This window comes from Protopterus annectens, chromosome 13.part0, assembly GCF_019279795.1.
Source record: "Protopterus annectens isolate FY-2018-M chromosome 13.part0, PAN1.0, whole genome shotgun sequence".
Taxonomy (NCBI): Eukaryota; Metazoa; Chordata; order Ceratodontiformes; family Protopteridae; genus Protopterus; species Protopterus annectens.
The window spans coordinates 328,287,179-328,300,807 of NC_056747.1; the positions used below are offsets into that span (position 1 = coordinate 328,287,179).

Below are 13,629 nucleotides of genomic sequence, written 5' to 3' on the forward strand. Positions count from 1 at the left end.
ATATACATAAATTATCAAATATCATTTTAAAAAATATCAAAACAAATTTTAAAAACTGATTTAATTATGCACTTTCATTCTTAAATATCCAAGAACTTTGTCATTCTGACGTGTATGTATACATGTGTATGTATACATGTATACATGTGTATGTATACATGTGTATGTATATAATGTAATCAATTTTAAACTGGACCATATAAGCCCAGACTAGGTGGGGGGCTACGCCACCCGCACCCCACAACCCTGTAACTATATATAGTAACTCCAGAATTACACTACAGTGGGAAAAAGGGCATAGTAGTGGCAGCATGTAGACTACGGTAAGGTGCTTGAAAGGACTTTGCCCTTTTCCCAACTGTAGTGCAATCCTGGAGTTAGTATACGTAGTTGGGGGGCACAGCCTCCCACATTGTGGGTTGTGGGGGGCATAGCCCGCCACCTAATCTGGTTTTATATGGTCCAGTTTACAATTTAGGATGTTGAAATTTAGTCTTGTGGGTTTCAGTCAAGTGACTTTTCAGTCTTTTGAAATTTCAGTCTTATCGTTTCATGAGGTTCCTATCATACAGTAGGGATCTACATATATATATTTGTGTGTGTGTGTGTGTACATATATATATATATATATATATATATATATATCTATAGATATTTATATATATATATATATATATATATGTATATATATATATATATATATATTTATACATACATACATATATATATATATATATATATATATATATATATATATATATAGTTTTTTTTTTTTTTTTTTACATCAGACACCCACACACCCACACACCCACACACACACACACACACACACACACACACACACACACACACACACACACACACACACATCATACAAGTTGCTGTGTCCTACCTACCCATAACTCGGTTTTGGTAGCAGTAAAGTTGTCATTCTTTGAAACACTTCCTTTGACCATCACCTGTGTGTACAGAGTTGTAGAGCAGTATGCTTTCATGTGGAGGGAACCATGTGTTATCTTTCACAAGTCTTGGTGGTTTTTGAATACCAAACTCATTTCTTCCTGAAAATGTTTTCTGAATGATCACAGAAATAGTCTAATCATCTTTGTTTTCTTCATGGAGACAGAAACAAGGGGAGGAAGACCTGGATGTGCACCACACATGCAGGGTTTACATGAGGTGGATGTATGAACTTAAGATGACAGAAGAACAGTTCACATCCTTTGCTCTGGACATGGAAGGGCTGACAATTATTAAACTGTTTCCAAGTGGTCTACTTCATTATCTTAGTGTACCCTGAGGTGGCTTTTTGCACCAGTGGAAAATGTCACAGTTTACAGACCATTTCTTCTAGTGTTTGCTTAAGAAATAATAGGAAGATAAAGCACAATGTGGTATTCGATCCATGCCAGGAAGTACAAGAGAAGAAAAGGTTGATTTATTAATCCAAAGTAACATGTTTAATCACTCCAAAAGTTGTAGTATTTTTAATACAAAGGAACTCCAAAAAATTAAGTTGTGGTCACGCACGTTCATCTGTAACACCCACTGACCTCTAGCACGTGACGAAGTAATGCTGTTGAAGTCCGTATCTGAGATGGAAATAGGACTGTTTTTTGAGCAATGCACATACTTGTTTATAACTGTTTTTCAGTCTGACATGCTATGCAATCCCGTTTATAAGGCGCAGTTGTTTCAGCATGGATAAGCGAAATAACTTTTTGTCCTTGCATGGATATTGAAAATTTCATTGGAGTTTGCCAGCATAGTCTTCCTAACTGTGTACCCTGGAATTTATCATGGAAGGCGTTTCACCGGGATGGAATTCCAAGACCACCGTTGCATGCCATTTGGCCCTGTATTTGCAGAGTTAGGCGCTATGCCCACAGTTTCATTATTAAATTAAAAACAGTTGCAATGAACTTAGGACTCTACCTAGGGTGTGCTTTGATTTCCCCTCATTTTTGGAGTCCCAGGGCTACCACTGTATGCCATTTGGTGAGTGTATTTGCAGAGTGAGAGTTGTGTCCCCATTTGTGTCACTGAATCAGATACACTTAGGGTTTGCCTAGTACTCCAAGAAGGGTGTCTATTCCCTTTCCTTTTCTCTGCTTTTCAAGGAGCAGCTGAGGATTAGAGGGTATCTATCTTGTCTGAGGTTATGGTTCTGTCCAACAAAATATTAGATATTTTTCTGCATGTGAGAGGGGAGCAGCTACCCCATGGAGGAATTTGTTGCATGGTTGTAGTGACAAGTCAGTGTAGATGAGATTGAGAGATTGACCAGAGGATAGATGTAATGGTGAAAGTACTACAAGCTTTGTTCTGTACTGTGGTGGTGAAGTAAAAGTTGATAAATACGTTAAATCTCTAAATTTACTAGTTAGCCTATGTCTCCTCCTTCTTCTGTAGTCAAACGCTTTGTGTAAAATCTGAAAGGATGGGGTTGTGAGTACAAGAGACAGGACCAAAATTCCTTCTCAGTTTTGCTGAACAAGGTAAAATAAAGGAATTAGGCAGTCTGGAAAGTGGTCTGAACAGAGCCATTACTGACTTATGTTAGGAAGACTCTGCTGAGATTATTTTGGCACTTAATGAATTTAATCCCCCCATTAGACACTTCTGCAGGAATTGTATTAGACATGGCTCACTGGTTGGATGCCCTGCAGCAAGCTCAGAACATGCTGCAGAAGCTGGATCTTTTACTTTACTTGGTAACTCCTAGGTATTCCACAAGTTTAGATAGGATTGTGGCTAGAGATACGGAGGTCTAGTTTTCTCTGATCAGCTTCCTACTGCCGTGACCGTCATAATGGCAAATATTTCAGAAAATGAGTTCTTAGGAACTGAGGCAGTCTGTCTCTGTATTGCTTCCTCCTATTTATAGTTTCAATACATAATACACTATTGATCTTTGAGGATCCTAAGAAACCTATTCTTACATTCCCATGTTAGTTTTTAGCCCTAATATTTTGCATGCAAATATGCAGAGGCTGGCAGAACATGGAAATGTTGGACACTTGCTTATTGCCCCCATCTATGAGGGATATCTGCAAACTTGGTCAGCCATAAAATCTTAACATTTGCTTTGACCTTCCGCGAAGTAAATGCCAAAGAGGTGTGTTTCAAGGACTAAAACCGTAGGATACACAACTAGTGACTTGTCATTTGGCAGAGGTAGAGCCGCAAAACCCTTTTTCAGCACAATAAAATACTGAGGAGAACACAGGAACTGGAGCAAATCAGAATGCATAGTGGAGGACAGAATCCTAATAGTAACAGCTGAGAAACCTAATAGTAACAGCTGAATGAAAAGTGGTTGTATCAGTACAGTAAAAATGGAATCTCTGGTTATCCGTGCCTACCCCTGTGGGACACCTGATGTTTGGTCTTATTCTGTGACTGAGTAACCCCTTGCTCATAGGTGTTTATTAGGATAATGACCACAAGGGTCTTTTAAGCCAAGCCATGCAGCCCAAATCTCATACAAGTTTTGGTACCCTTGATAAGTATAAGCACAGCCCTGGGAGATTAAACATTTACAAACAGAGGCCTGGGAGGGGAAACCTTTACAGGATGCCTGTGACCATTAGAGACCTAGGTGTCAAACCAGGAATTAATTTCCTGTTCCCCATCCAATTGTCCAAGTTGCACTTGAATTGAGTTAGGGAGGAGCTCTGCTTCACATGGATGGGGGAACCTGTTCCAGAGAAGGGGTAGTTTCTGGGATACATGCCTGTCTGTCCATGTCATGCTTATATCACAGGCAAGGTTTAAGTCTTTAGAATGGGTAATTCTGGTGCTGTTTGCCCATCAGAGTGGGGTCTGACAATGTCCTGTATGCCAGCCATAGATCTCCCCTTCAACAACCTGTAGGAAACAGAATACAGGGAAAGGGTCTTGAGGAGTTGTGCATAGGACATGTTAGTTGTGCCCCTGTATTCTTTTAGTGAAGAACTTCTGTGGATGTTCCAGTTGTTGAATATGCATGATTAGGTACATACCAAAGGGGGCATTGTACTCTATGATAGGTCTGATGAATGCCGACTACAGTGGAGCAGTCACTTCCTCAGACCTAGATGCCATACCTTTGTTTATAAGTTGCACAACATAGAATGATTTCCTCACTACTGTAGACATGATGATCAAAGGCGAGATTACTGTCTACATGTCCCCAAGTCCCTGACTACTGGGTCAACTCTTAGGGGTGTTTTGACAGTATAATAGTTACCAAGGATGGATGACTTTCCAAAGGATACTATTATACATTTCTTGGTGTTTTTAGTCCATGGCTCTGACACCAGTTGTTTGTCTGAGTCAGCCCTTCCTCAGGAATATTTGTGTTGGTTGGGGATCCAGTGACTGCTTCTAATTTGCAATCATCTGCAAATTTAGTCAGCCAGAGGTCATTGACATTGGCCTTGACTTCATAGAAGTAAATGCCAAAAAGGAGCAGTCCCCGGATTGATCCCCGAGGGACTCTGCTTGCGAGTGGCCTCTCTATAGAGGTGGACTCCCCATTTCTAACTTCTGGGTCCTGTCTGTGAGCCAGATGGCTATCCATTGGGAGATGTAAGGGTTTGTAGCTAACCTCGTGAGTTTGTCAACAATGCTCAAGTGTGGTATTGCATCAGATGTCTTGGTCGGGTTAAGGTAGGTAGTGTGAACCATTTTACCCTCATCCATTGTTTTGGTAACCTTCTCAAAGAAGTTCAGCAAGTTGAGTAAGCATGACCTGCCATTCATAAAACCAGATCAGATTGGGTCCAGTGTCTGGAGGTTTCCTATGTCATTGTTGATCATTTTCATGATATTTCTTTCCAGGGCTTTGCATATTATGGGACTAGTGAGATTTGTGAGTCTATAGTTTCTAGGGTCTGTAGATGGCCTACCTTTGTGCAGAAGGATGACTGTTGCTGTTCTTCATTCATGAGGCACAAAGCCTTTTTGGTGGCTATAGTTAAATAGCGATTCCAGAGTGTGAGGGCCTGATAGGTCATATTTCATGCTATTTAGAAGGCATCCTGGGATATTGTCTGGTCCTGTTGATGCAGTGTCCTTGTGTATATTTTCATTGAGGATTTTCCTTCTATAAATACGTAAGACTTGAAACAAATTTGCTGACTACATAGAAATAACATGAAAAGCAGACCTTGGCCCTCTGGTGAAGAGGAATAAAGGCCTGACTGCACCCTGATTGACCCATTTTTGACTAGTGGTACAGACACTTGAACTGGGTTTGGGGATGATGGGCATGAGCAGCCAGTGGAGGCTAACCCATGGAGCGGGGTGCAGCCTTACTCACTACATGAATAGCTTGGTGTGCTCTACACCACCAGTAGTATGCTTCTTGGTTGGGAGGTTGTTCAAGTGCAAAAGCCCATGCATACCTCCTAAAGGCAGGCATTATGGAGCATGGAAGGCTGATGTGGGATGCCAGAGGCTAGGGTAATCTCCCTGGGAGCAGTATGGCACTGGACCAGTGTCCTTAATCTCTTCATCAGCCTCAGACTTGGGTCAGGTAGAGCCCTGAGGAGGCTAAGGCAGGTCCAGTAGACCTGATGGCAGTTGTTAGTCAGCTGCTGGGTGCTAATGATTAAAAAAAAAAAAAAAAAAAAAAAAGGCACAGTTTTGCTGTAACAAGACTTGTAAAGTCTTTGCTGCCCCAGATAGTGTTTTTTTTTTATTAAAATTTTGAGTAGTATGCACTGTTATTTGAATTGTTGATTCCAGCACAAACACAATAACATGATGATGCGGAAAAGAATCCTGATAACCAAAACTGATCTTGCCAGTATATATATATCTATATATATATCTATATATATATTTTTTTTTTTTTTTTTTTGGGACATCACTAGTACAAGTATACAACCATAAACTGTCTCAGGAATAATAAGAGAAAAATTGAATGTTTATAAGCACTGCTGTAAACTGAGGTGTAGGACTGGCTAATGGAGTAGAAAGAGCCAGCATTTTAACTATTTCCTTTCAGTGACCAAAACAGAAATGAGTAGGCTATGTAGTACACTCTTCTACATCATAGCTTCCCTCTAATAGTCATGATTCAAGACTACATCACTGTGCCTCTAGGAATGTCTGGCTTTTTTCACATATTTGTTTGCATCCAGTGAAATCTTTGCATTTATTGCCCCCATTTTCTAAGAATGTATTAATTGTTAATGCTATTATAGCCACCAGGGACCTTTGTTACTGAGGGGTTCCTAATTATCAAGCCAGACATATTTGAAGTACTACTGTTTCAACCAGGCAGATGCACAGGTTGAAGTTCGCCTTTATTCTGCTGATGGTGCTACTGCAGAGAAAGACTTCTGTGCATCATAATGGCAAGCAGATGAGAGAGAGAGATGATTGATTACTTAATGAAAGTTTGGATCATTCCCTACTCTAGTCTGTCACATGTTTATAAAGCTATTAGTCCTATCAGTGATAGCCTGTGAATGGTACAAGATGAACACTGTGCTGTATTATTTTTTTTAATGTAAGGGGCAGTAATCTAAGATATTCAAGAGACAGTGTTATTACACGTATCAGAGTTAAATCAGTTGGGCAAACGCTCATAAGTAGAATTGCAGAGCCTTGATAAATGCTTGTGTAAAGGTAGGAAAGGACAAGATCTTGTGCCCATTTATAAGAAAGAGAAATATGGTTCACCTCATGGATTGTGGAGTCGAGTAAAAACAGTTAAAGGTTTTGTGCAGACTTGAAACCAATCCTAATGCCTATATGGTTGGTTGTGCTGCATTCCAGCATCCCTGCTTCAGCAGTTCTACTGAATTGTACATTTGCTGATTCTAAATGTGGTCCTAGCAATAGCAGAGCCTGATCTGTTTTCTTCTCAATTCTACCTCTTTGTTGTTCATTCAATCTTTCCGCTTCCTAAATGATCAAATAATTTGGTTGCAAAGTTTCTGCTAAGATTTGTAGACAATAGATGCTTCCTTTTAAGTTTTGTTAAAGTCCAGTTAAGGTTAAGATGTGAAAGAACACTTTCTACACCCATCCAGCTGGCCTTCTTTATGGAAGGAGGCTGGCATAGATTAGCAGAAGAAAACTCTGAGGAAGAGGTTACTCACTCCTTGCTAATAGACACAATGCAAGTTAAAGCAAGACACCGAGAATTTCTGTGTGCTAGCATTATATTCTGTAAGAATTTGACTTCCTCGAGAGCACATTTAGCCAGCCACTTGAACTTCAGGTGATAGTGCAGCCTTAATTAGCAATTAAGTATCAGAGTTTTGTTTCACATATGTGGAACAATTATATCCATCATACAGGAAGAGAGCCTCTTTCTCCAGGCATACCATATTCACACTGTTGAAGGAAAAGATCTGTTGTGTGTTTTTTTATATTTCATTAACTGGAGTACTGCTACTGGTTTGGTTTCATCATCATGTACAACATTCTGCTGGAATAGCTTTTATTGTTTGTAAAACAGTGTTATTGTAGTGCAATTTACTGATCTGACAGCCCAGGTCATGTCTGAATATGGGCAGTTATAATATGAACACTAACCTAATTAATAAGAAAAAAAAAACAGAATAAACCCAGGGTGAGTTGTCCTTCAGTTATGACCATCCAGGGATGTGAATCATCACATGTGCAGAGCTTGAAGTGTAGTTTTTGATTAATTTTTTTTAACCTGATTTGTCCTTGTACATTATGTGAGTAGGGACCTCCAAGGCAGCTAGTACTAAGTAAAACACTTGACATTTATCTTGAAGTGCTTTACAGGCAATGAAACTGAATTACGAAACAAGTCTAAACATGTATTTCTTTATATAGGCATCCCACAGACTAAGTCTGAAATATTTGTTATGGGTAAATACACGAAAGGCAAGATGTCATTAACCTCTGTTGCTTTGTGTTAATATTTTGCAGGTACACATCTTTACTTTCATGGTTCTTATTGTGAGATGTGAGTGTGAAGCCAGTACAGTTATGCCCCTGAAGCAAGACTGCATGGGGGTTAAAAGCCAAAGGTAAAACTAAATGATTGCTTTCATCTCTGATACAGGATGTCAAGCTCCACATATAATTCTGTACGCCTCTGGACTGTTGTAGCACTTTGCGTTTTGCGACTTGCAGTGACACGCTACCACCTGCAAGCATACCTCAACCTTGCTGACAAATGGGTGGATCAAATGAAGAAAGAAGCTGGACGCATCACAGTTATTGAAATACAGCGCAAGGTATGGAACAAATGCCCCCAGAATCCTGTTTTCATGCACCTTGAATAGCATCTCATGATCTGAGTGAGTGAAAACAAGTGGTGAATATTCTGTAACTACTTGGCTGATTCATAATGCTGTTGATATCTGCCTGCTGTGCTGTATTACCATAGATGTTCTTCATCTCACATTGCTGCAGTCCTTACACTTGGGTAGTCCGCTGTCCTCGGTCGGCCCGAATATCAAAGTATAAGGCTGACGTCGGTCAAGGCGCATTTGACTGACATCAGGACGTCAGGGTACAAATGCGCATGACCGACGTCATATCCTCAGTCTTTTTTGCCGCATGGTCCGATGCAGAAGCAGCATTGCAAGTGCCGGTTGGCGTTCTGAGATTTTTCGATTTCGAAGTTTCAGACCGAGTTCAAAGTTGGCTAAGTACCCCGTTGGGGAATATTTTAGGTTTTTCTTGCCTCAGTGATTTACCGGATGTCAGAAAAAGTCAATAATTGCATTTCTTGTGGGAAACAGATACCGCATAGAGATTATCATACTTTGTGTATTCCTTGCTTAGGGCCTGAGCCCGCCGTTGTTGGCTGTCGCTCTTGTGCTAGATTTAATAAACGCACTATAAAGAGAAGGTTGGATTGTGCCAGGTTAGTCTTTGGGAAGCGGTGCAATTATAAAATGCCGCCGGATGCTCCGCGCCCGCTTCTTCAAGAAGCGCAAGGACAAGGCAGTTAAACCTAGGCTAGAAGAACCGCCTGTACCGGACGCCGGTTCTTTAGAGGTGTCGGTGGAGCCGGTGGCTCCACCGGAGGTTTCTTTGTGTTCCCAGGGTGAGACCTTATTATTGCAAGATGTGGCCTCTCAGGAGGCAGGTCAGGCAGAGGGGGCTTCTCAGGTTACTATACTCCCCTCCCTTCCTAGGGTGGCTAGGCCCTCTCCTTCTGTTTCAAAGGCTTCTCCCAGGGGCAGGCCAGGTTTAGCTTCAGTTGGTGTTACCCCTAGCTCTTCAGGAACTGTGCCCAAAAAGCATATGCTTAAAATGGCAGAAGATTTGATTACTTTGATTAGGGGTTCTATGCCACCTCCAGATAAGAGGCCTAGGGTGGAGCCTGAGTTAGGGAGTTTTGAGCAGGCTTCAGATGTTTCAGAGTCTTCGGCTGAAGACTTGCAGGAGTACTCTCCTTATTCTGATTCTGATGTGGGTGATTCTACTCCTTCTGCTTCTTCTCCTGAGGATTTTTCTTTTTCAGAAACTCTTCACCCCATGAGGGAGCATTTTAAGTGGGAAGGTCAGGACTTCTCTGATTCCAGGAAAAGGCTTAGGGAATTTTTGTTTTTACCCCAGCATAGGCCTCTGGCTATACCTCCTGTTTTGGATGTAGTGGAAGATGTTTTTGCAGAGGCTTCTCTTAATCCTGATTCTTTGCCTCCTGCTCCTGTTAAACCGGATAGGTATTACAGGGTGCCTGAAGCTCATAAGTTTCTTTTTAAGAGTCCTAGGGCAGACCCAGAAACTGTTAGCCAGGGGCCTAAAGGTGTTAAGGCTTCTGTTGTAAAGAATCCGGTTCCTGCAGACAAAGAGGCCAGGGCCTTGGATAGATGGGGAAAGAAAGTTTATACTTCTTCCACTCTTGCTATGAGGGCTTTGAATTGCCAGTTTCACATGTTGAAATACCAAAACTATCTCCTTTCACAATTGAAGTCTAAGGTTGATGCTCTGGCAGAAGGTATTGATTGTAAAGAGTTGCAAGATTTAGTACATGTTTCTGAACAGGTGGGTAAGCATTCTTTGCAATGTGGTTTTGATGCTGTACAGGCCTCGTCTAGGGTGGCTGCCACTGGGTCAGTTCTTCGCAGGCACGCCTGGCTGAGGGATCAGAATTTGTCTGACCATGTTAAAACAAGGATTTTAGATGCTCCTTTGCAATCTGACGTGTTGTTTGGTTCTCCTGTTGAGGCAGTTTTAAAGAAAATGGAAGACAAGGCTAAGTCTATGCAGACTGTTAAAGATTTTTTGCAGGTCCAGCCTCCAAAGTTTAGTAGAAATTGGCCTACTAAGGGGTGGACGTATCCTTCTTATGATTCCCAGTCTAGGGGTAGATCTAGACGTGGTAGGGGCAGAGCTCAGGGCTCTTTCAGGCCTAGAACAGGGAGTTCTCCTGCACAGTCTTCGGGTGAGGGCAGGGGTCAGTCTTTTCGTAAACAGACCCAATGACCTACCTTTTCAGCTGCCAGAGCCTTCTCGTCTAGCAGCACCTTTGGGAGGAAGGTTGGCACTTTTCAAAGAAAATTGGAGTTTAATTACCCAAGACAGATGGGTATTGGATATCATACACCACGGCTACAGGTTTTATTTCCATACCTTACCTCCTTTCAAAGGCATGCCAGACGTTCCTCCTCAACAAAGACTAGAGGCGCACAAGCAAGTTTCTCTGTTGCTCCAAATAGGGGCCATACAGCCGGTCCCTATGCCAGAAGTGGGCCTAGGATTTTATTCTCGCCTGTTCCTAGTACCAAAGAAGAGGAACACGTGGAGACCAATTTTGGATTTATCTATCCTCAACACTTATCTGGACATTCCCAAGTTCAAAATGTTGACGTTGCAGCAGCTTTTACTTCTGCTGGGCAAAGATCATTGGATGGTAACTTTGGATCTCAAGGAGGCTTACCTTCATGTTCCTATCAGACTAAGTTGCAGGAAGTATCTGCGATTTCGAGCTGGGACTTCTCACTATCAGTTCTCTGCATTGCCCTTTGGCTTATCTACTGCGCCCAGAGTGTTCACGAAAGTTCTGGCTCCAGTGATAGCTTTCTTCAGGCTAAAAGGAATACAGATCTATCCTTATTTGGACGACTGCCTGATTCTGGCTCAAGGAAGGGAAGAGCTTCTTCATCATTTGGAATATGTGATAGCAGTGCTAAGATGCCTGGGGTATTCTGTGAACGAAATAAAGTCCAGTCTAGTACCCTCTCAGGACATGTGCTTTCTGGGTGTGAGACTGAATACAGCATCCCAGATGGCCTTTTAACCCCGGACAAACAAAAGAGTCTTTCCCTTTACTTCCATCAACTATCTCATCAGTCCGGGCTGACTGCAAGGACAGTCCTTCAAGCCTTAGGGTTCATGGCATCTTGTATTCTGGTGCTTCCCAATGCCAAACTGCATATGAGGAAGCTACAATGGTATCTCAAAATGTATGGACACAGCACTGCCAGGATCTGGACACTGTCATTCAAATAATACCTTGCATTCAAAAGGAATTTTTGTGGTGGGCTCAGGAATGTCACCTAAACAAGGGACTCTCTGTGACCCGGCCAGAGGCGAGTCAGATTTTAACGACAGATGCCTCAGACAAAGCTTGGGGAGCTCATCTGAATGGAAAGTGGATACAAGACAAGTGGCCTGCCAGACTACAACATCTGCATATCAACATGAAGGAGATGTTAGCAGTCCCGTTTGCATTAATAGCTTTCAAGGAATTACTTCTTCCAGGGCAGGTGTTGATTCTAACAGACAACACAACTGTCATGTGGTACATCAACAAGCAAGGGGAACATTCTTATCCTCTATGCAGGCAAGCAATGATTTTGTGGGAGACTGCTCTCAGTTTACAGCTCAATCTTCAGGCAAGGTTTCTGCCAGGAGCACAGAACTCCTTAGCAGATGTGTTGAGCAGACGAATTATGGATCCCCACGAGTGGAAATTGGATCCTCATGTATTTCAGAAATTGACAGTGTCATGGGGAACTCCAGACATAGATCTGTTCGCTTCTCCACTAAACCATCAGCTGCCAAAGTTTTGCACAAAAGGTTTCATCCCACAGCTTGGAGAGTGGATGCTCTTTCTTTCAATTGGAGCAATCTTCATGTGTATGCCTTTCCACCTCTGCCTCTCCTCCCAAAGGTACTTCTAAAGGTCAGACAGGACAAGCCAAGGATGATTTTAATAGCTCCAGATTGGCCTCGACAGCACTGGTACCCATTACTGAGAAGTCTGGCACGGAAGCCTCCATGGCCTTTGCCTTTGATTCCACACCTGTTGTCACAGGAGGACAGCCATTTGCTCAATGTCAAGCTTCACTCTCTGCACCTAACAGCCTGGCATATTCTGTTTTGAACCATAGTGGGCCTCCACTTCCTCAGCAAGTTTTGAATGTTATTTTGGAAGCTAGAAGGCCTAGTACAAGGAAAGTGTACGCAGACAAATGGAAGAGATTTTTATTTTGGAGTGCAGCAAAAGATTTTGATGTTTCTGAGCCTAATTTGTGTGTGGCTCTTCAATATCTTACTGAGTTACTAGACAAAGGTTTGTCTTTCTCTTCTATTAAAGTTCATGCTGCAGCAATTTCAGCTCACTATGATTGCGACCCACCATTGTTTTCTCATCCTTTGTTCAAGCAATTTCTTAGAGGGGCAAAGAATATAAGACCCCCACGAAGAGCTCCTACTCCTGCTTGGGATCTCAATTTTGTGTTGGAGAAACTCACTCTACAACCTTTTGAGCCTGCAGCTACTTCTGAGTTAAAATATTTGTCATGGAAGACTGCTTTTTTGTTGGCCATTACCTCTGCAAGAAGGGTTTCTGAATTGCAGGCCCTTATGGCGGTTGAGCCTTTTTTGATTTTCCATAAGGATAGGGTATCATTACGTACTAATCCTTCCTTTATGCCTAAGGTGGTTTCTAGTGTGGCTTTAAACCAAACTATTCATTTGCCTACTTTTTATGCAAATCCCCAAAATAAAGGGGAAAAGATTTTGCACACTTTAGATGTACACAGGCAGTTGCGTTATTATTTGGACAGAACTAAAGGGTTCAGGCAGTCTCAGCAATTGTTTGTTTCTTTTGCTTTGAGTTCTCAGGGCAAGCCTGTGTCAAAACAAACTATTTCTAAGTGGATTGGGTTTTGCATTGCTTTCTGTTATTCCCATCATGGCAAGGAGATTCCAGCTGGGATTAGGCCTCATTCCACTAGGGCTACTGCCACTGACAGCTTTTTGAGGGAGTGGCAACCAAGGATATTTTGGAGGCAGCTACTTGGAGTTCAGTGCATACCTTCTCTAGGCATTATCACCTGCCACTTTACTCTAAATCCAGGGCTGGTTTTGCCACTGCTGTTTTGCAGGGCATTTTGGCAGCTCCTGCTTCTTGTAGTTTAGCCATCCTCCCTTAACTCTGCTTTGGGATTCTACCCAAGTGTAAGGACTGCAGCAATGTGAGATGAAGAACATAGTACAGTTTTGTACCTACCATAAATGTAGATGTTCAAGATCCACATTGCTGCAGTCCAATTTACCTCCCTCCTTCCCTCTGTAGTTAGAGGTGGTTGTGTGGGTTGGGTTGTACATTTTGTGTATATTGTATATATTGTACATATAATTAGTGCAAGGGTGGTTGGTTGGTTGTTTGCTGTCTTTTGGTTTTGACCT

At 42.0% G+C, this 13,629-nt stretch overlaps 1 protein-coding gene across 1 annotated transcript in view; it reads left to right on the forward strand.

Moving 5' to 3' along the window:
* The window catches only part of TMEM161A (transmembrane protein 161A), a 111,051-nt gene that overhangs the window by 71,408 nt on the left and 26,014 nt on the right, over positions 1–13,629 (forward strand). Inside the window, exon 8 of the mRNA XM_044054823.1 lies at positions 8,039–8,213. Within this exon, the coding sequence (XP_043910758.1) occupies positions 8,039–8,213 (175 nt within the window). The remainder of the gene's footprint in view (positions 1–8,038; positions 8,214–13,629) is intronic.